At 39.9% G+C, this 23,039-nt stretch overlaps 2 protein-coding genes across 7 annotated transcripts in view; one reads left to right on the top strand and one right to left on the bottom strand.

The window, feature by feature from the left end:
- Positions 1 to 14,874, top strand: part of LOC132901312 (zinc finger protein 271-like) — a 93,958-nt gene extending 79,084 nt beyond the window's left edge. For 5 of the 6 annotated variants that reach the window (XM_060943626.1, XM_060943621.1, XM_060943623.1 and 2 more), the window contains 3 exons: positions 4,782 to 4,849; positions 5,022 to 5,200; positions 10,078 to 14,874. In XM_060943626.1, the coding sequence (XP_060799609.1) occupies positions 4,794 to 4,849; positions 5,022 to 5,200; positions 10,078 to 12,605 (2,763 nt within the window). In that variant the 5' untranslated portion in view covers positions 4,782 to 4,793 and the 3' untranslated portion in view covers positions 12,606 to 14,874. The remainder of the gene's footprint in view (positions 1 to 4,781; positions 4,850 to 5,021; positions 5,201 to 10,077) is intronic. The other variant, XM_060943622.1, reaches the window with a different exon arrangement.
- Positions 1 to 23,039, bottom strand: part of LOC132901310 (zinc finger protein 850-like) — an 808,362-nt gene that overhangs the window by 487,061 nt on the left and 298,262 nt on the right. The gene's annotated exons all lie outside the window — the stretch shown is intronic.

Raw genomic sequence — 23,039 nt, 5'->3', positions numbered from 1 at the left:
TTCTTACAGGAAAAATGCTACAGGTAAACATAGAGGTGTGTACAAATCTTAATAATTCAGCATAACCTTAAACTAAAATAAAGTGCATTTGAAATAAATTAAAGCATTGTAAACACAATTAACCATTTTATCTTTCTCTCTGATAGTGTTTTATTCCAATCATAAATAGCTACTTAAAGAATTACCTCAAATGCATGTAACTCAACAACACACATTAACAACGTTATCCACTACGTGTATCTGCTAAAGTGATAAACGCAATCAGAACGCACACCACGCCATAATAGCTACCTGTTGTATTGTGCAATGAACCAGTGAATAATGTGCCAATCAAAATAATGCTCCAAATCACTCAAAGTTCGGTCAAAGTTACTCAAACTGGACACAAAACAGTTTAACAACACATACAATCATGTAAGGGCAGAAATACTCGTTTTATACCTGAAAAAGGGGGAATCTCAATAAAGACGCTGGACACAGTGCTTCTTCTCTGTTAGCTTCATTGAGAATGGAGCAAAGTGCGCGTGAAAGCCCCCTTCTTCCCCTGTAGACTCGACCAATCGATCTCAGACACCAGGACTGAATTAGTAGATTGCAGAATCACTGATCCTTTTCATCTTGGTTCATCCTTTTAACCTCTTTTACAGGACCGGAATGTTTACATAAAAACTGTGTATATAGTTATGAATCATAACTTATTTATTTACTAAATGAATTAATGAATTCTCTTTTGTTCATGTTTTTAAGAAATGAATTCTTTTAGCTGGATCAAAATCAACCTATCACATGCCCACTCACACCTGATTGTCACCCCATTGATTGAAAACACCTGACTCTAATTTCACCTTCAAATTAACTGCTAATCCTAGAGGTTCACATACTTTTGCCACTCACAGATATGTAATATTGGATCATTTTCCTCAATAAATAAATGACCAAGTATAATATTTTTGTCTCATTTCTTTAACTGGGTTCTCTTTATCTACTTTTAGGACTTGTGTGAAAATATGATGTTTTCGGTCATGTTTATGCAGAAATGTAGAAAATTCTAAGGGTTCACAAACTTTCAACACAAACTTTGTTTTACTGCCAGTGGAACTGGTTCATTGCACAAAGTGGATGGAATAATGAAGGAGGATTACCTTAGAATTCTTCAGCATAACCTCAAACCACTGGAAACTTGAACATGATTGGGAGTCACAACAGGACAATGAACCCAAACGTGCATCAGAGCTGGTTGTGGAGGATAAAGCAGGCTAACATTAAGCTTAAAACAAGCCCTGACTTCAACCCTATTGAAAATATATGGCCCGTGCTTAAAAGTCAAGTCCATGCCAAGGGGGGGAAAAAAAATGAACTGAACTCTACCAATTCTACCATGAAGAGTCGTGAAATATCCAACCAGAATTATGCCAGAAGCTTGTTCATGGTAAACAAAAAATGTTTGGTCGAAGTCAATCTTGCAAAGAAACAAATATTAGGTGTGCTGTATGTAAAATTTTGACCCTGTATGTATACTTTTGACCCTGTGTTGATTTCAGAAAACCCAAAGAAAATTGTGCACTGAATTCTCTGCCTTTTTTCTTCTTTAAGATGTATGCTGTATAATCATTCTGCCACAGAATAAGAACAGTTCAGAGAAATCATTGAAAGCCCAAATATTATGACATTCATATCACTCATATCATTCATATCATGACATTTGTCACTGTATGTAAACTTCTGACCACAACTGTAACTAATGGGAAACACTGTAATGAGCGTTGCCTCATGTTTTTAATAAATTATACAATGGCCTGTCTGATTTACCTATCTGTTTAATAATTATGACAGTCTGCTGTAGTACACTGTGGGTCAAATCTTGCTCATGACCTTAAAGCCTATCATAATGTGTGACATTCTTCGTAATCAATAATCAACCTTAATTTGGTGTGCCTCAGCCCCAACAAGCTTGAAAACCTCTGGTACATATGAGAGTCAGTTATGGTTGGGGAAATTACATCAGTTTTAAATGAACATGCAGCCTAGCCTTAGGGGTGGCCACAGCAGATCTGTTCCGCATATTTGATTTGGCATAGGTTTTACACTGGCTGCCCTTCTTGACACAACCCTCACCAAACTAGCCAGGCTTGGGACCAGCACAAAGGTGGGGTTTACATTAGACCGTATCAGCGGATCATCAGATTAACGTTTTTAAAAACTATTAGCGTGCACACAGCAACGCCAATACACGGATACGCTAATCACATGACTAATTAGACGGCACGTAAGTTGAAGTGTGTAAATGTGTAATGTGTAAATTTCTCCTCAGCGGCTCGGCTCCGCAGGCGTCCTGCGCTCCAAATCACTCCGCCCTGAACAGCAAGTGCCCTCTGGAGGGTGCGCACTCTGGCCCTGCACAGCTCACAAAGCGCACGAGCAGTGATTCGGGACTGAGCCGTTGTGTGTGTGATCCCAGTGCATATCGGGCATGCGCAAGTCACTTACCACTTGCAAGTGGAAGGATGGCAAGCCTAAAGACAATCATAACTACACAATGGGCAGTATTTGCATCAGTATTTGCAGTATTTTCATACTTTTTATACTCTTTTTAATGAAAGGTGATACAAGGCGGAAGTCTGCGCCGTTTTTCAGCAATCGCGTCACATGACCAACGCCAGCGAATCAGGAAGGTGGATGTCACAGTGACGTTGTCCAATGACGACGTCAGCTAGAGCTCAGCACAGCGTATCCGCGTATCCTCAATGTTTACACAGCACCGGACCAGACACGAACTGGGTTGAATACGTGGGCCCTGGCGGATTCCCATTTCCCGGCGTTTTAATGTGAATGGACAGTGCATCCGCGAAGAAAACGAGACAGATACGGTCTAATGTAAACTTGGCCTAAGTATGTACTAGCTTGTGCAACCCCAGTGGCTGGATTATTTTACCTAATTTGCATGTCTTTGAACTGTGGGGGGAAACCAGAGCACCTGGAGTTAAATGCTGATGCCCAAACAGTATGTTGAGATATATATATATATATATATATATATATATATATATATATATATATATATATATATATATATATTTTTTTTTTTTTTTTTTTTTTTTTTTTTTAATAAATCTCCCACTGTCCGAAATGCCCGAAGGGGGATTATGTCATGGCAATGTCCAGCCTTCCATCTGGGAAGGATACTCACCTTCTGAAATCAACTCCTCTCTCAATTTTTGGAGGAATTTCACGGAACTTGACAGGATTCTTTGTATATGTCGGTAATATGCATATTGCAATTTTATTCAATTCCATCGCATTTTACCAGAGTTATGACATAGTTGCCAGTGGGGGATATTGTGCTCTCAGAGCACTTTTGTTTACATTTGAAAGCCTATGCCTCCTAATGCCTGCTTTTTTCCTAAATTTGTTTGGCCCCTCCTTTAATTTTTGACCTTTTTTTGGACATGGCTTTTGTTTCATTGCTGTGCACTGCTTTTGCATTAGTTTAGAATGTTAATGTGCATTAGCTCACATGGTTGTGATTTGACCAGTGAGAACAGGCACACAGCTTGCTGTCATGTGAACCCAAAATGACCAGCCCACAGAGAGGGCCAGTAAAAAGACAGCAAAGCAAAATCTCTGGTCATTATGCCCTGGCGAATAAAGATGAGCCAAAATAGCTGGTCTGTCCATACAGACATCCTAACGTATTTCTTGAGGGAATTTTCCAGCCAGGAGAAATATCCTTTAGCAAAATTCATTCCAGTATGTTGCCTTCCCTCTTTTTCAGGTTCCTGACCATAGTTAGGAAGAAGTGAATCTGGTTTGGTAGGCTCACTCACCTACTCGCATGGTTTTCATAATGCTCCTAGATTCTAACAGATATATGCATCAGGACACAGATACACATGGCATTGGTCTGAACAAAGTAACATCTTCATATGAAAATAGCGGTCATCACCATTACAGTCGTGGCTAACTCCACATAACCTGCATAGCAAAAAAAAAATCCCAGACACATACTGGGGGGTCATCCCACAATACCCCTCCTGCAACAGCCCCTCTTAAAACATTTTACAAGTACCATGCAACTGTATGAGAAAATTATGACTAAAACTTTGACTAGAATTAGACTAAAATTAAAATTGAGTTCCACTTCTTAAATCTTGATGAAAACGAAACAAAAAAAAAAATTAATAAATAAAATAAAAAGACTAAAATGAAACTACAATTTTCAGTACAAGACGAAGTCTCATTTAAAATTCTTTAAATTCAAAATTAACACTGCAATACTGAACTAAACCAACATTACCTACTGAACATTTATGGCAAATGACAATTACTTGTACAAATCCAAAATATTTTCTATAAAACCTATTTGGTGGCAGAACTGACTTTATAGTTGTGTGGGGGTTTTTTTGTTTGGTTTTTTGTTGTTGTTGTTGTTGTTGTTTTAAGCTGTCTGTTTAGAGACCAAAACACAATGGGCAGATATTTATCAGAGAAGTCTGATTCACAGCGCAGCTTTGCCATGTAAGATGTAAAGCCTTTTATGAGAAACCTTTCCTTTGCCTAAATTCTGATAAAGCCTTGCCTGCATTTTCCTGTAGTTACTAAATTCATCTCCAAGCTTGTCAGCTGTTTTGTGAATCTAAAGATACAGTCAAGAACCTTTAATTCAACCTTCATAAGCCTTAATGTAATATTGGCACGAGCCATCGTTCTCATTTCTGTATCCCTCATTTAAAGACATTGATTGATTTTAGTGAAGAAAATGTAAATGTGGTATTTTTCTACAGATATACAGGAGCATGCAGTGTGAAAAATACATCGACACCAGAAGAGAGATGCATGTGAATTGGATGAGGTGAGAAATACACCAGTTGTTGGATCTTTTTAGTGCTTTTGATTTTACAGCTCATAATTTGTTGGAAGAACTTTATCTTCTTGCTGTCACTGGTATCTCTGCCATGCTTTCTCTAAGTTTGTAACGCTGATCTGATTTTTACCTTTTCTGGAATCTTGCCTCATTCTTTTAGGTATGTGAATTGTGCCCATAATAATAAAGAACAGAATCTTGTGGCATTTCAGTATCGAGGGGGAATTCTGTATCGTTGCTGTCGACCCATTAACCCAGGACAGGAGCTCTTGGTGTGGTATGAAGAGGAGGGCACCAAAGAACTCAGTCCTGCACCTACAGGAACAACCAGACAGAAAGGTGTTACTATAGTCTAAGAGATTATAGAGGTTATTTTCTGCATCATCTAGTGATCTATTTCTTAGCCTAATATTGTTTCTGGGATGAATACTGTTGTACAATGGAGTCTACAATAACCAGAGCACTCCCCCAGAGAACTCATTTTGGCCAGTTCCACCAACCAGGTAGGACTTCTCTATCATATGACAATGACCAACCAGAGAGGGTGAAGTCTGTCGGCTTCCTCTGAGACACGTGAAGTCAGCCCACTACATCTCTTGCTATTGCGAATCCTTTGTAACGTCTGGCTTTTCTCCATAAGAGTGCTAATTAATCGACATTTCTCATGAGTACAACTTAATACTGATGACAGAAGAAAAATAACCAAACATCTTCCATTCAACATACTGAATAAACTCAGTGCTGGTTATTCTGAAATACCGTTGATTGTATTTGTGTTTCGAGCCATTTCCTGATGAGGATCATGTTCTGCCTTTAACCAAAATTCGCAAAACTCAAATGGAACAAAAAGGTCATGATAGTGGGCACCAAGTGAACACAGGAGAAACTTTTTTTTCAAAGCAAGAAAAAAAGGATTGTCGCATAAACTAATTGATTTTTTTTAAATGTTTTAATGACTATTTGAAAATCATAACCCATTTCTAGGGTTACTTGTTTGAAACTGAATATATAGTAAACCACAAAATACTGCTGTATTTTTATTCATCATGCACAATTTAACCAGAAGTAGCGTAAAATGCATGCCCTGTGGATCCTGAGTGGCGCAGCAGAAAAATATCCTCCCCATCATCTTCCCTATTTTCGGGAGATTGCCACATTCTAATCCTGATAATGCCACAGTCATCTGTGGTCGGGAGCTCAAGAGAGAAAAATTGGCTAGGCTCTCTGGGAGGGAGGGGTGACATGCTCTCTCTCTCCTCTGTTAATTACACTAGTGAGTCACGGGTGTCTGTGAGCTCATGCACATTCATATGGAAGTGAGTGGATTGGGCTTTCCTCTGAGTGTGTTACGCCACCCACTGACATTGTATGAGTAAAAGATGCGGTCAACTGGTGTTACTTGCCTCGGAGGAAGCACATTGGTAGCCTTAGCCCTCCCTGGTTGGGGTTGTTGTGTGATACAGAAGAGTAGCCTGATGGGTGGGAATTGGTCATGGCTAAATTAGGGAGAAAATCAGGGTAAATAAACACATGGCCTATCACAACAAACACACAATATAGGACAATGCTTTCAGACCTCCCCATATTACAGAAACACACAGGAGGGAGGGACAAAAAAAAACATTTTATAATATCTTCAGTGCAACTGGCTGGATAGAAGTTAGTTGAACACGCACATGCAGCATGCCTGAACCAAGCAAAGTTGTTAATTGGCTAATACAGTTGTCTGTCAAACCCATCAAGCATTATACAAATCAATTAGAACACATTTGCTTTATTTCAGGAGCACGTGATACAGTATTTATATTATCAACCAATTTAACAAGCAATAACATTATTTTTAGTATTAAATTCAATAATTCCACCAGTCATGCCATACAGAAAGAATCTTTAATTATGTTTATTTTTAACTGCTTAAACTCTTTCAGCTCGAAAATTTCAACATATTCAGGGACAAGTAAGTGGTTGCTTTATTACTACAAACCACACCGTGGCATTCTTTGCATAATACAGTAAGGAAATTCCTGTAGAGGCTTTGCACCATCACATGACCCCCATAGCAATGGTAACTACACCACCATGACAGGAGGCATGCTTGTAGTGCTTCATTCAGACGAGTTAGTTGTTATTGATCAGTATGGGAAGATTTTGCTGTGTTTTTGGATGTGTAAATCATTCTGAATGAAACAAAAGACATCAGATTTTTTAATTTACCAAAAGTAATTCATTATCGGGGGGAAAAAATGAGAAAGATTTGAAAACGTAGAAGGGAAAATAGCTCGTAAACATATGAAGTGCAGTGAGGCACTCAATCTTATACAGAGAGTTGAGCATAAGAGACAAAGTCTAGCAAGGTGCTTATTCTTATACAGTGAAGTGAACATGGGCATAAAGCTACAGTCACACTACAACTCGCAATGCTCTGCGATGGGTTATCAATGAAAAATAGGTGTTTTGGTGATGATGCTTGGCGATATACAGGCAAACTAAAAGTTGTGGTCACACAGTAGGCGAACTCTTGACTGTCACGCCTACACACGCTCAAGCAGCTGTGCTCGCTCACAGGCCCCAGTCGTTATGGGAAACACCTGATACTGATTTGAAAACAATCGGCACACCCATATAAGAACAGTCTTTTTGAATGTTTTTTTTTTTTTTTTTAAATCACTGTCATGATTTGAGCCATGTTTATGACTCAGCTTTTGGTTTTGCTTGTGTTATATTTTTGCAAATATCACGCTTGCTAATAAACACTATTCCTGCACTTAGATCTGTCTACCACCGCATACTTGCAAAGTCTCTGTGAAAACAGCATCCTTATATGCGCATGCTGATTGCAGTCAAATCAGCATCAGGCATTTCCCATAATGACAAGGTCCCAAGTGCGCGCACAACGTGCTCCGAAGGACCCCTGAATGTAAATGCACTTTTAAAGTCTCAGTGAAGGTTAGGCAATGACAAGCTGCTGTGTTGACGCTCATGTTCACTTCACTGTATAAGAATGAGCACCTTGCTGCAGTTTTGAAATTTAATTTTTTTTATTTTTGGAATTCTTACCTTTGTGGAAATGAAGTGAGCATATGATCGTATTTTTGACCTCTCCGTTCAACAGAGTTCCGCCCAATGTTTGTGCACCATTTTTCCCTTTTACATTTACAACCCTGGTCATGAAAGTGTTACAGAATTTCCCGGAATTCCGGGTTTTTAGATTTTCCGCCGGATTTTTTCTGCGAATGACCCGGAAATCCGGATATTTGACAAAACTCTTAAATCTCTGGTTTTCCGAATGGAGAAATGTATTTTTCGGATTTTTCACATTCCTAGACGCGGCGTAATACTTCGCATCGTCCTTGCATGGGCGCAGTCCTTAAATAGCCCAAACATAGTTCATTGATTAAAGAAAGGTGTTCTTTATTAACGGCGCACATGCTGGAACTCGTTAGGCGCGCGCGCGCCTTCAGGACTGACACCGTTCTGCGCAAGCGCAACACATCGCACTAGAAAGCATGTTCCAGCTGCCAGTGTAGCTGCAGTCTTTTTAGTTGCGAATTACGAGTATTTTCTCGTGTTAATAATTCGCCATGTCAAAACAAGCAAAACTTTCCTCCTCCTTTCGACGTGAAGAGAGGTAAGCAATTATATATATATATATATATATATATATATATATATAAATTTTCCCCTCATCAAAGTTGCATTTTGTGGTTTGGAAGCTAAGTTTTAGTGCCGTTTCTAGAACACATCATCAAGAAAACGTGGAAGAAACAGCGATAATGGAAGAGCCTGTTTCTAAGCTGCCTAAAACTAGCAATGGTAATTATGTTTTGTTACATAATGCACTCAGGCTGCCAGTCAATGTGTGACACACACACCCTACGCCCCTGATTTATATGAGAAATTTGGTATTCATTGGTATGTTTAAATTTACAGACAATTCGAACTAATGTAAGCAATTGGCTTCAACTCACACAAATATGAATTGGAAATTTTTAGTTCACTTTAGCTTATGCAAACGCACAACTCTGCTAAAAGATTGATAAACGAGGCTCAATGTCCCCAACATTGAAACCTGAAAGCTTTAGAAACTCTAACAGACCTTTTACTTTTTAACAGTAGCGTTTTGGGATTTTGCTGAGTTTACCTTCAACTGTGATTTTTTTTTTCAAAGTAATTAACTGTGTAGCCAGGAAAACCGCCGCGTTTTCTAAATGCACTCCTGAAAATTACTCAATAACTAGGGGAATTAAATTTGATATTTTTGACATGTTAATCATTAATGTACATGAAAGAAAAAGGCTTAAAAGTTATAACTTGTTTTAGTGAAAATAAGTACTAAAATGCACTAGAATGCAGGGTTTTGCATGTTATGTTATTAAAATATTTTCAGGGGACGTTGCCCCCCCCCCCCCCCCCCCCCCCCAATCTCAGGGTTTTTTCCTTTGCTCCACTTTCATCTCTATGTAGAAATCTCTCTATTTGGGGGTCATGTGATGGTGCAAAACCTCTATACTGCTGCAGACTGAATTGAATGCCATTTGAACTGTTGCAGTGTGTCCCTTTTTTTATATACCTGCAATTCTGTATGGCCTTTCTTATGTCTTAATTTATGGATGCTGGCTTTCTTTCTTTCACCATTTACATTAAATGAATCAAGTGGGTTTCACAAAATCCCACAAAATTTTATTTCATTAACTATGTGTTTCACTGAAATTAATAAGCATTTTAAATATGACAATCCATATGTAAAAATAAAGACCTTCTTGTGTAAATGCTTCTAGATAAATCTATTCATAACCAGATTGATAAATAAGGCCCATTGTTGTATGTTTCAGAATCTTGAATGCTCGGGCTGAGTCTCCTTATTAATCCTGGACGAGATGTAAATAAGGCTAGGCTTTCCATTACCTAGACTTAACATTATATCAAACAGAAACCAGCTACTCCCCCTTAGTCAGTCTGACCCACGGGGCTATGACCAGTGCTGTGCCTACCTGTTGTACCAGCACCTTATTGAATCTACAAGTATTCCTAGCTAGAGGCTGCTGTATCTTTGTCCTCAAATATACTTTTTTTTTCTCCTCAGTCTTCATGTAGAATCTTGAAAGTTTGAGGTTCAGTAAAAATGCTCCCTTACATTAGGTTACTGTGGTTAGATTTTATAATCTTGTTGCATTTCATGTAAAATTTCTGATACTTTTGTCCTTTCACTTCCCCAGAAGTAAAGAACACTTTGCTGCAAGTCTTTTCCTGCTCCACATGTCCTCGTTCCTGTGCATCTCAAATTTACCTTGACCAGTGCATCCAGAGATGCCACGATGAAGAGTCTGTGAGACTTCAGGAATCAAGAGAGATTAAATATGAACTTCAAATCCCCTCCAAATGCTCCAGTAGTCAGCCAACATCAGCTGATGCTTTCAGTTCTGACACTTCTCATAATGATGTAGAGAAGGAAATTCACCACAGCTCAGACTGTGGAAAAAGTTTTGGTCATCAGAATGCACTCAAATGGAACCAGTGCAGTCACAAAGGAGTAAAGCCACATGACTGCTCACAGTGTCGGAAGAGTTTTACTGAACAGAGTGCTCTCCAACGACACCAGCGCATTCACACAGGAGAGAAGCCGCATCACTGCTCACAGTGTGGAAAGAGTTTTACTCGTCAGAGTGGTCTCCAAACACACCAGCGCATTCACACAGGAGAGAAGCCGTATCACTGCTCACAGTGTGGGAAGAGTTTTACTCATCAGAGTAATCTCCAAACACACCAGCGCATTCACACAGGAGAGAAGCCGTATCACTGCTCACAGTGTGGGAAGAGTTTTACTCGTCAGAGTGATCTCCAAAAACACCAGCGCATTCACACAGGAGAGAAGCCGTATCACTGCTCACAGTGTGGGAAGAGTTTTACTCAGCAGAGTGCTCTCCAAAAACACCAGCGCATTCACACAGGAGAGAAGCCGTTTCACTGCTCACAGTGTGGGAAGAGTTTTACTCAGCAGAGTGCTCTCCAAAAACACCAGCGCATTCACACAGGAGAGAAGCCGTATCACTGCTCACAGTGTGGGAAGAGTTTTACTCAGCAGAGTGATCTCCAAACACACCAGCGCATTCACACAGGAGAGAAGCCATATCACTGCTCACAGTGTGGGAAGAGTTTTACTCAGCAGAGTGATCTCCAAACACACCAGCGCATTCACACAGGAGAGAAGCCGTATCACTGCTCACAGTGTGGGAAGAGTTTTACTCAGCAGAGTGATCTCCAAACACACCAGCGCATTCACACAGGAGAGAAGCCGTATCACTGCTCACAGTGTGGGAAGAGTTTTACTCAGCAGAGTGATCTCCAAACACACCAGCGCATTCACACAGGAGAGAAGCCGTATCACTGCTCACAGTGTGGGAAGAGTTTTACTCAGCAGAGTGCTCTCCAAAAACACCAGCGCATTCACACAGGAGAGAAGCCGTATCACTGCTCACAGTGTGGGAAGAGTTTTACTCAGCAGAGTGCTCTCCAAAAACACCAGCGCATTCACACAGGAGAGAAGCCGTTTCACTGCTCACAGTGTGGGAAGAGTTTTACTCATCAGAGTGATCTCCAAACACACCAGCGCATTCACACAGGAGAGAAGCCGTATCACTGCTCACAGTGTGGGAAGAGTTTTACTCATCAGAGTGATCTCCAACGACACCAGCGCATTCACACAGGAGAGAAGCCGTATCACTGTTCACAGTGTGGGAAGAGTTTTACTCATCAGAGTGCTCTCCAACTACACCAGCGCATTCACACAGGAGTGAAGCCATATCACTGCTCACAGTGTGAGAAGAGTTTTACTCATCAGAGTGCTCTCCAAAAACACCAGCGCATTCACACAGGAGAGAAGCCGCATCACTGCTCACAGTGTGGGAAGAGTTTTACTCAGCAGAGTCATCTCCAACTACACCAGCGCATTCACACAGGAGTGAAGCCATATCACTGCTCACAGTGTGGGAAGAGTTTTACTCAGCAGAGTGCTCTCCAACTACACCAGCGCATTCACACAGGAGAGAAGCCGTATCACTGCTCACAGTGTGAGAAGAGTTTTACTCATCAGAGTGCTCTCCAAAAACACCAGCGCATTCACACAGGAGAGAAGCCGTTTCACTGCTCACAGTGTGGAAAGAGTTTTACTCAGCAGATTCATCTCCAACAACACCAGCGCATTCACACAGGAGAGAAGCCGTTTCACTGCTCACAGTGTGGGAAGAGTTTTACTCGTCAGAGTCATCTCCAACTACACCAGCGCATTCACACAGGAGTGAAGCCATATCACTGCTTACAGTGTGAGAAGAGTTTTACTCATCAGAGTGCTCTCCAAAAACACCAGCGCATTCACACAGGAGAGAAGCCGTTTCACTGCTCACAGTGTGGAAAGAGTTTTACTCAGCAGAGTGCTCTCCAAACACACCAGCGCATTCACACAGGAGAGAAGCCGTTTCACTGCTCACAGTGTGGAAAGAGTTTTACTCAGCAGAGTGCTCTCCAAAAACACCAGCGCATTCACACAGGAGAGAAGCCGTATCACTGCTCACAGTGTGGGAAGAGTTTTACTCGTCAGAGTGCTCTCCAACAACACCAGCGCATTCACACAGGAGAGAAGCCGTATCACTGCTCACAGTGTGGGAAGAGTTTTACTTATTCAGGTACATTTAAAACCCACAAGTGCAATAACTCCGAGACATTGCATGCTTTAAAGTTGTCAAATTAAATGGTTTTTATTCATGCTTTTGCTGAAAATGTCCTGTACTTTGATCCTAATTGTTCATATTAAAGGACTACATATTTTAAAACAATCTTAGTGATTTTTAAACAAGACTATTAATGTTTTCTTTTGATCTTATGTAGTTATTAAGTAGTCATTAATTACCACCATATAAATAATGATTCAACTGTAACACTTATCAGTGTAGTACTGTAGCATGAGCCTAATTCTTCATAGAATTATTACGGAGCAGGAGTTTAATGTACTATGTTTAACGGAAATGTGGATCAAACCAAATGAGTATGTCGCATTTAAATGAAGCTATTTGCTTCATTCTCAGCTTGTTAGGTTTTATTCCTTTGTAGGATAGATTCTGTTCGGTTGAAATGGCCTTTTGTCTCAGCTAGACATTGTTTAAGAACATTTTGCTTGTTTTGATGTGGGATGTTTATTGTTGATCAGAGATGTGTCTGGATAGCGCCAAGGTCTGCAATGATGTCAGACCCACTCTCACACACTCGCAGCTGCATAGCCAACATGTATTTGGGATTAAAAGTTAAATTTAAAGCCATGATATAAGTTAGTTTTATAGCTAGGATTGTGATTTAAGATTGGTAGAGTTAACCAGTTTCTTTAATGTTGAATCTGAAGTTGAAATGATTGAATGTTGGATTTAATGTTAGATTTAAAGCTGCATTAAGTGATTCATGTTAGTTTTATAGTTTTAAGTTAGTTTTATAATTACAGAATATAATTTAGGATTGTTAAGACTTTATGATTCTAATGTTAAGACTTTGAGTTTAATCCTGAATCCTGTTTGACCTTCCTCCGGTGAAGTAGCATTTCTTTGTTTTGCCAGACATATTCTTATTTTTATTATGTTTCGTATGACTTTCTTTGTTTAAGTTTATTCTTATTTTTGTTTACTTTCTTTTAACATATCTTTGTTTAAAATTGTTAGACATATTCTTATTTGTTATTTTGCTTATGATTGTCTTACTACATATTGATGAAATCAAGATGTAATTTGCTGACTTAGCACAAGACACACATTCATGTGTTAAGAATTTGATTTTAATATTTTAGCTTTTCATCCTTTAGCTTTTTAGATCCTTTAAACTATTTCTGTTTAACTTGGCATTAATTTCTGATGTATTTGACCTCCTTTGACTAGACTTCATAGACTAGATATATTATCGGTGTTTAAAAATTCCATCACCATCTTAAGTACATATTGCCCTATGTTACGGTAGCAGCTATTGAATTTTTCCCATTCCAGCTGCACGCCATGCGACTGCCGTGCAGTTCCCAGCTGAACGCCAGGGCGCTGCCATGGATGGCTCAGACCCCCTCCCTCTCCTATTTTAATTCTAAACACGCCCATTCATTCGATTCCACGGTGTCGCCATTAGATGGCGCTTCTCTCATAAAAAAAAAACATTACTTGAAATGTTGTGTGAAGCTATTGTACTGCACTTCATTCTTTTTTTTATGATATTATGGATTAAAAACATTGAGATGATGAGCCATCTGAAAGTCTTTTTTTGGGGGGTACATCTTACCTTCTCCGAATAAGTAATGGTTACTAAGTGATATTAATTACCTTTGATAAGTAATTATCAGGTATTACCTACTAGCAAACAAGAGATAATTTTCCCCAATTTCAATGAGAAAATAGCTGTTGAATAGATACATAAATGTGATGTAAATTTTACCCAATTTAAGTATTTCATAGCTTTTTATTTGTTATTTTATACTCAATATATGGAATGAAATCTACCCCAAACAAGTCAATGCAAATTGTTACCTCAGATTTATTGGGTAAATTCTATACCGTAGGTTTGGAGAGTGGTAAATATAATCTAAGCAAACCAGATAAAATTTACTCGATTATTGCAGTCAGCCAAGGAATATTTAGGAATTATTGCAGTCAGCCAGGGAACTCTCGGACTGCCATCTTCCTCTCTCCGGCTGTTATGGTAGTTTAGTGAGCTACGGTATACCGTAAAACAGGTTCATTACTTGAAATGTTGTGTGAAGCTGTTGTACTGCACTTTATTTTGTGTTTTTTGATCATTTGGTGCATCATTGCTGCATATAAACAAGGCGGTTCAGTTATTTGTTGTATAAATGCACCTGGACTGCAGATTTGGTCAGTCCAGAAACAACATTTGAAGCTGTTAGTTAGTGAGTTATAAAACAGGTTCATTACTTGAAATGTTGTGTGAAGCTGTTGTACTGCACTTTATTCTGTGTTGTTGTTTTTTTGATGATTTTATGGATTAAAAACTTTGAGATGATGAACCATCTGAAAGTCTTTTTTTGGGGGGTACATCTTACCTTCTCCGAATAAGTAATGGTTACTACCGTAAGTGATATTAATTACCTTTGATTAGTAATTATCAGGTATTACCTACTAGCAAACGAGATAATTTTACCCAATTTCAATGAGAAAGTAGCTGTTGAATAGATACATAAATGTGAGGTAAATTTTACCAAATTTAAGTATTTCATAGCTTTTTATTTGTTATTTTATACTCAATATATGGAATTAAATCTACCCCAAACAAGTCAATGCAAATTGTTACCTCAGATTTATTGGGTAAATTCTATATGGTAGGTTACTTTTTTCAGTGCAGGAGCAGGCGAAACTGCGGGTCTTGGTAGTCTGGTGGTTACTGCACATGTCTTATACTGGTAACTCCTGAAACATGGTTCGATTCTTGCCTTGGGTTTTTCACCCTCACTCCTCTCTCCCTGTTTTCTGCCAACCTCTATAGAGTGCTTTGAGGTCAGCGCGAACCCAGTGGCGGCCATATTGGAAGTTAAAGGTCGCTGTGTCAGTGCATTTTTGTTGTTCAGCGAAGCAAAAAGGGGTGACAATGCCGAATACGTGTGTCATTGTTGGCCGTAGTAGCCGGGGGGAAAAGGGTGGCAAAAGCTTCCACAGACTCCCTAAAGTTGTGACTAACCAGGGAATTGCAGCACAGGAGAAAAGCGAGCGGAGGAGACGACAGTGGCTGGCTGCCATTAACCGATCAAATTTAGGACAACTTGACTGTATCCGGATTTGTTCTGATCACTTTGTGACAGGTAGGTTAATATTGTCTTGAATTTCATAGTTACTAACCTAGACGCCGGTAGCATCCAGTATGCTGGCTGTTGTGTGACCGTCGTTCTTTCCCTCAGTCTCGTGGCCGCTTCAACATAAAACAACAGGGAAGCAACATGGGAGCAACATTCCCCAAATCCAGCAATGCAGTTGCAATGTGCACACAAAATAGCATGTCTCTTGTCAACTATTATCCAGGGGTGTAGACTAGGCTGGGATAGTCTCTGCGAGTGTAACACTTTCCCTCTGATCACTTTTGTCTCTCCGTCTTCAGCAGTAAACACCGACACATCTACATTCCCAATGAAACGTACCTTCTCAGCATAACGCTCCCGTGCCTGCTTATCCAAACTTTCACAGTAGTGTTCCATCACTTCAGATGTCTAAATTCTTAAAAAATCCAAGCTTCTAAGCCCTCTAACACGGAAACGAATCGGTGAATGTGTACTCTATGAGTGCTCTGGAGCGAGTGACTTCCAAGATGGCCGCGCACGCGCAGTGTTACTATTTTTAGCATCATCTCGGAGCACTCTATACCAGCTACTGTTAAACAAAGGCAAACTCGCTCAAAAATAAATATTTTTAAAAAAGTGACTCTTGCAATCACTGTGCCCTTTTTAGTGTTGCATGTAGGTCCTGCTTTCAAATAGGCTAGACAATATTAAATAGTGGCAATGTTGGGATGACTGAAAACAGACTTTTTTTTTGCTTATGAGACTTTACTAACTACTGAAATCTATTACAAGTTGAATGTAGCCACTGATTACTGTTTCATGAAGTAGGCCTTATAGGGCACGCTAAACAACATGCTTGTGATGAAAGTACCGTATAGCTTAATTGTTTGAATCAGTGTATCATTCGTTCTTTCTATTTTCAAATAATAATAATAATAAGTTAAATTTATATAGCGCCTTTCAAAAAACCCAAGGACGCTTTACAATTATAGACAAGGAAAGAAAAAATAAATAAAAATATAATAAAAAGTAAAAAGTCCACCAAGTAGGGGTCAGGATGTAATTCCCGTGGTGTAGCAGCCACAGTCCCACATCTCCAGCACTGACGCCGTCAGCAACATCACTCGAACACCACGCCATGGATCCACACAGCGAGCAGAGAAGCTCCGCCACGCAGAGCGCTGGTGTGTCCCAAACCGCCTGCACAGCCACCGCGATCAAAAATGGCAATGAGAACGTGACTGGTTATTTGTTTTTATTTTAACACAAAAAATGAAAAAATTACTGGTTTTTGATATATTTTTTTTATATGAGCCTAAAATTGAAATGAAAGTCATTTTTGATTGCCAATTAAAACTGGAAAGAACGAATGATACACAATCCGTGTATCATTCGTTCTTTCTTTTTTTCAGTAATACGGAATGACTCGGCCAGGCCCTTTCTTTAGTGTAATAAGAGACAGTAGAGAGGTTCATGCCATTTGTCTATTTTTATTCAAATGTACCGGTACAGTGTAATCACAAAACAGTATCGTATTTGAACCGACAAGAGACAGTTACCATATCATTTCCCACTATGCTCTCCTTTGTTCCTAATAACCAGATTTATCACGTTTAATTATTAACAATTATAATAATAATAAATCAATATAAAACCCCGACATCTACAGAAGATTTTCAACAAATAGGGGGCAGGGAAGCTTGCACACCCCAGCAGCGAGTGATGTGATGAGATGATTTTGAGAAGCAAAAAAAAAAAAACACTCAACACCAGCAAATGTGGATTAAAGCAGAAAATTTCGTTAGGTAAAATCATTTTAGAAATTTTAGAAATCATTACATTCTTGTTTTTTCAATAAAAATATTTTTTAACTTTATAATGCTTAGTTACGTGCCGGGGCTCTTTCAGTCATTGATAGCCCAACTAATCACAGCGCTGTGGTTCTTTTCCTGATCCTTGGCATTGTTTTTTTTTTTCTTTCTTTGTTGATAATGTGTTATCGTATATGATAAACACGGTTCATTAAACGGCCCAGAGATTTTCACTTCTGCTGCATGCCCCCTCCTCTCTGCAAAAATTGTGTATTCCTCTCAAGGTGCTGTCTCCATTGTATTGTGAACAGCCACTCCACCCCCCACTGAGGTTGCTATTCATGAATGGAGTAGAGTAGGGGAAAAAGCCCCCGTGGGGTAATACGCCCCTGGCCTGTTTTACCCAAAATAACCACCAGATGGCGCAAATTGACATTTCTGTTGTTGCTATGGACTGGCTTGACAACGGGGATATACAAATATCCACTGTGGATCGCATATCAGCAACGCAGAGGAGAGAAATCAAATTTCATGGTAAGTGATATAATTTTCAGATATCAGTAAAACTGTATTTAGATAGCTGCTATTTCATCAGATATCACAGCTGTGTATGTGGTATGAGTAGACAAGTCAGTATGTTAAAAAAAATACATTAGGTATAAAAAGTTGAATCACATTTTGAAAGTAAGACCCTTTTTTGTAAAAGTGTAGTCTGTGGGGTAAAACACCCCCTTAATGACGGGGTAAATGGCCCCCAGGGGGCATCGTTTCCTTTTATCATAATTACTGTATTTCATACATTTCTGAATAGCAGATACATAGTTTTTAATAACATCTCACTTACCTGGTTGAGTAAAGCAAGTAATTTGAACTTAAAAATATTACCTCAGATTAGAATAGAAACCTGTGTGTGTGTGTGTGTGTGTGTGTGTGTGTGTGATGGCATGTGTGTTGTTTCAGTTGGGGGTTTTCAGCTGCAGGGTATTTATTTAGATAGCATTACATTTCACTGTAATGTTAATGCAATGAATTCATTGATTCAATTAGCATTATTGATGCACTTGTTCTTTGTTAATTCATGTTCAATCCACACAAAATTATATTGAAATTAAAATGCGAAATATAATAAAATAATGCATCTATTCATTAATTCAGGGATATTTTCTTGTTTCTTTCATATTATAGGGTTAAGTAAACACTTCTGCTATCCAAACAGCTTTTTTTGAGTGAGGGGGCCTATTGCCCCACCTCAGGGGGCCTTTTACCCCACTGGGGGGGTAAAAGGCCCCCTTGGCACAATGTTTGTTTTTGTTAAAAAAAAAAAAATTAAGTATTAACTTTAGGCAAACTTTAGGTGGCATTATTGTTCATGTCACTGTTGTCAAAAACTATGATTAAAACTAAACACATGGTTCATTTCAACTTGGAGAAAAACTGAATTTTCCTTAAGGGGGGCTTTTTCCCCCACTCTACACCCCAATTTCAATGACAATTTACTCTGCCAAGCTGACAATGTCAGAGGACTGGAATTAGTGCCCCAAAAAACACAATTTCAGCTTGGAAAAACTTCAGACGGTATAACTTCAGGAAGAAAATAAACATTTATTTCACACTAAGAAAAGCAGGCTCGCTACACATGGAGGCTATACAAAGCACAGAAATGTAGCATACAGTTGTCCCATCTAGTAGTTTCCACATTCCCATGGTGAGTCTTTCCTACGGTACATTTCCCACAGGTGTATTTGTGGCAGCGTACACAAAGTTCAGTGCTTCTGTTATTATTGCAGGGTATGCGCACCTGGCACTGTGTCTTTTTCTTCTGAGAAACTTTCATCTCATACTGCTGTTTGTGTTCTTCCCCTTGTGCCTTTTCCTGCAAAAGCCTGTTTTGAATTTCCTCTGCAAGCTCCAGCATGAACAATTGGCGACTTTCTTTGGATCCTGTACATGCTGTGTACAAGACGTGCATTTGTGACAGCCATGTCAAGCAGGTTGTAAAACACAGCCATGGGCCATCTCCGTGTTCCTGCACGCACCGAGTAGTTCCATAATTTCTGGTCCATGATATCAACGCTGCATTTGAAATGGTTGTAATCAACAACAGTGTTTGGTTTTTGTTTTGGGGTGTCCACAATTTCCACTTTCTGATGCATGGTGCTCAGAAGACAAACAGATTTATTTTTTTTGTTGCAAACACCATCAGCAAGGCACTTCCAGATGTGAACACCTGTGTGGAGTACAACTGGCGCCCCGAGGTTTCCTTTGCAGTTGCTGGTAGCTCCTGATGATTTTTGTTGATAGTGCCAAGCAGAGTTGTTTTTCGTTGAAGAAGCCTGTTAGCCAAAGACAGAGAGGTGAAGAAATTATCCATAGTTACAGTCCTTCCCTGGTCCATACGGTAAATGGTTCCATCAATTTCAAAACAATATTCTCTGATAGCCTCTCTCCCGTTGGACAAGTGGGATCTTTTCCCAAGTAAGGGATGGCATTACACATGTATTTTGTGTCCAGATCTGCTGCAATCCAAAACTTGATTCCAAACTTGTCAGGGTTGGATGCGATGTACTGCAGAAAGGGACAACGAACCTTTGAAGGAAATAACTGCTCATGCATGGTAACATGTTGCCCTGGACTGTAGGACGACACACAATTCTGAACAAACTCCTGCCAGATGTCTGAAATTGCTGCAAATTTGTCCATTTGTATGCGCTCCTTGCGGGTGTCCTTGTTGTCGAAGTGAAGGTACCGCTTTATTTCAAGAAAGTGGTTATGGGGCATTATGGCTTTGGTATTGGGGTTGCCCAATCTATTGGCCCACACAACCCTTGGCAGCCCTTCGAAAAAGGATTGCGAGGAACACCATCAGCTCAAAGACACTCATCTGCCAGCTGGGATTTGTTCTACGGCCCTCCTGGACTGTGCAGTCTCTGATGGCCAACAACATGCTGATATCCAACAAATACAGGAAGCTTTGAAGGCGACTCATGATTTTGTGTGTTGCAAACTCTGTTGGCCCTCCAGATCCATTGAATGCTGTCTGTGGAGTTTCATGAGCAGAAAAGTCTCCAACTTTGTGGTGGAACCACACAGTGCCATCTTTTGCCTTCTCTGTGGATCCAGGTGTTATGCCCACATCTGCAACATTTTTTTTTTTACAAGGGGGGTTGATGTGCATTGTGTCTTCCTGCTTATCTGATGTGGCCTCTGTGTCTGAACTGTCCTGCTCAATCACATACTTGGGTTAGGGTTTCCGGAAAGATCCACGTCCTGGCCTAGGCCAAGGCCGTGTTGTGCACTGTCTTTCCCAAGCCCCATCCTCAATGCTCCACAAGTGCCTGGTCAGTACCCCCATGTTATATTTGGGTTATTATTCCATTATTATTTGAGGCTAGGTTTTGGGCTAGGGGCTAAGGCTAGGGGTTGGATTAGGGGTGAGCTCAGGTTGGGGTTAGATCCAGGATTTGGGGTTAGGGTTAGAACTGATCCTTCTTGGTTGTGACATTGTGAAGTCTGGTTAGGGTTAGAAACAAAGAGGCTATTTCTCAGGTAACACAATAATTAGGCTTCTTTACACAACAATGGGAGGCAGGTAATGGTATGTTAGACTTATTCACAAATTTGGGGGGGATTTCTTTGCAGACTAAAGTCTGCACTTTGGGCCTTCTAGTGTTAAAAATATGCTGTTAACTCAAAACACTTCTTATTCATTGCAAAACGTTTATTTCAGCACTGTATACAGGCATTGAGCACACAATGTGACTGCTTTTATGCGGTAGCCTAATAATAATAGATCAACCCGAAAATTGCAGGGTAACCCCAGACCTGCGCAAGTGATGCGCTACTGGCAAAAGAGCCAGCGACGTATGAAAAAAACCCACACCTTGGACCAAATACATATTATTTTCGGCACGCTGCTCCACCAGTCTGTAATGGTATTTTTCATATGATTACATTACGGTGTAAATGTGGTCTTGAGAAAAAAAAAAAGTTTGCAGACCTTTTGTTAAAATCGCTAAAAGTGATGTTGTAATATTGAAACAATGGGTCTTACAGGGTAAACTACAGTATGGCATCTAACCTTTTGTAATGCGTAACAGCTCGTTTGGCTGGAATGCGCAAGCTGCCCTACCCCCCATTCAGTGAAAAGGGACCATTCTCTTTGAACAATGCAAAAGGCATCCCCCAAAACAGAATATTCAGAACCTGTTTTTCAGTCTCCTGTAAACTGCTAAGGGCAAACACTCAGAACACACACTGAAAAAAATGATACTTTGGATAAACTGTGGGAAAACCGAATTAAATATTAATGTATGTCTATCATATATAATTTGTGCTGGATATTTTATTTGGCATTAATAAAAACATTTTAAGATGCCTAAATTTGTGGATGTGGTCTAATCTCGCGTACGTTTCCGATTCCTTTCCGCACATGTTTTTTCAGAGGGGACACACACACAATGCTAATGCACTACTGCCAATGTGCAATTCTAATATTTTTGCCTGTGTGTGTGTCTGTGTGTGTGCGTGCATAAGTGTGTGTATATATATATGTGTGTGTGCGTGTGTAAGTCTTATTATTTTTTTGTTCATACACTGACACTCTCATTCTCTCTCTCTTCTCTCTCATGCACTCTTCTTTTTCACTTTCAAACTCCTTTCTTTCTTTTTATTTATTTTTCTTATTCCTTTTTATTTTCTTCATTTCCTGTGTGTGTGTGTGTGTGCGCGTGTGTGTGTGTGTGAGAGAGAGAGAGAGAGAGAGAATGAATAGCCTCAGTGTAATATGACACTCTGGCCAAACGCTGTCAGGGTTTTACACACACACACAACATGCGGACAGATAGAGAAAGATTGAGAGAGAGAGAGAGAGAGAGAGACATACAGATAGACAGACACAGACAGACAGACAGACAGATAGATAGATAGATAGATAGATAGATAGATAGATAGATGTACATGTAAAGCCTCAGCTGCGCATGCCGCCTGGCAGCGCGCACCCTCGCTCTGTGCGCTAGGTGAAGGATCGGTCAGTGGAGAGCTCAGCTAAGATCAGCATGTTTAATTCCCCAAGCCAATGACAAGAACTTTCGTGAGAAATAACACGAACGTCTGCATCATGCGGGATTTGCGGGCGGGAGCAGGACAAAATATGGCAGGCGGGAGTGGGACTGAAAATCATAATTCTTTGCAGGAGCGGGACTGAAAATTCTGTCCCGCACAGACCTCTACGGAAAACCCAGGCATGCAGTGTAACCCCCGGGCTACCAAGGCGCATATAGTCCCTGCCGTTTTCCCTTCACATACCGTACATAAATCACCTGTCAGATCTGTTGAATTAATTTTTAATTATATTGACATTGCACTGTAACTGATGAGTAATTTCATTTCTATTAGGATTTCCCAGTGTGATTGGCAGCTGCAGCAGTGTTACGCTTCTTTCAGAAAACATATTCAAACTCGCTGTATGAGCACATTAAAATCGTATGGCTTTTTAACTCCCGGTGAAAGTCCTCCGGGTTGAATTAACTAACTGAAATCAGCTGTTCTCAGCATTTGATAAACC

This window comes from Neoarius graeffei, chromosome 17 (genome assembly GCF_027579695.1).
Source record: "Neoarius graeffei isolate fNeoGra1 chromosome 17, fNeoGra1.pri, whole genome shotgun sequence".
In the NCBI taxonomy this organism is placed as follows: domain Eukaryota; kingdom Metazoa; phylum Chordata; class Actinopteri; order Siluriformes; family Ariidae; genus Neoarius; species Neoarius graeffei.
Note: the sequence above shows the minus strand (reverse complement) of the source record. Positions and strands in the feature narration are given on the sequence as shown.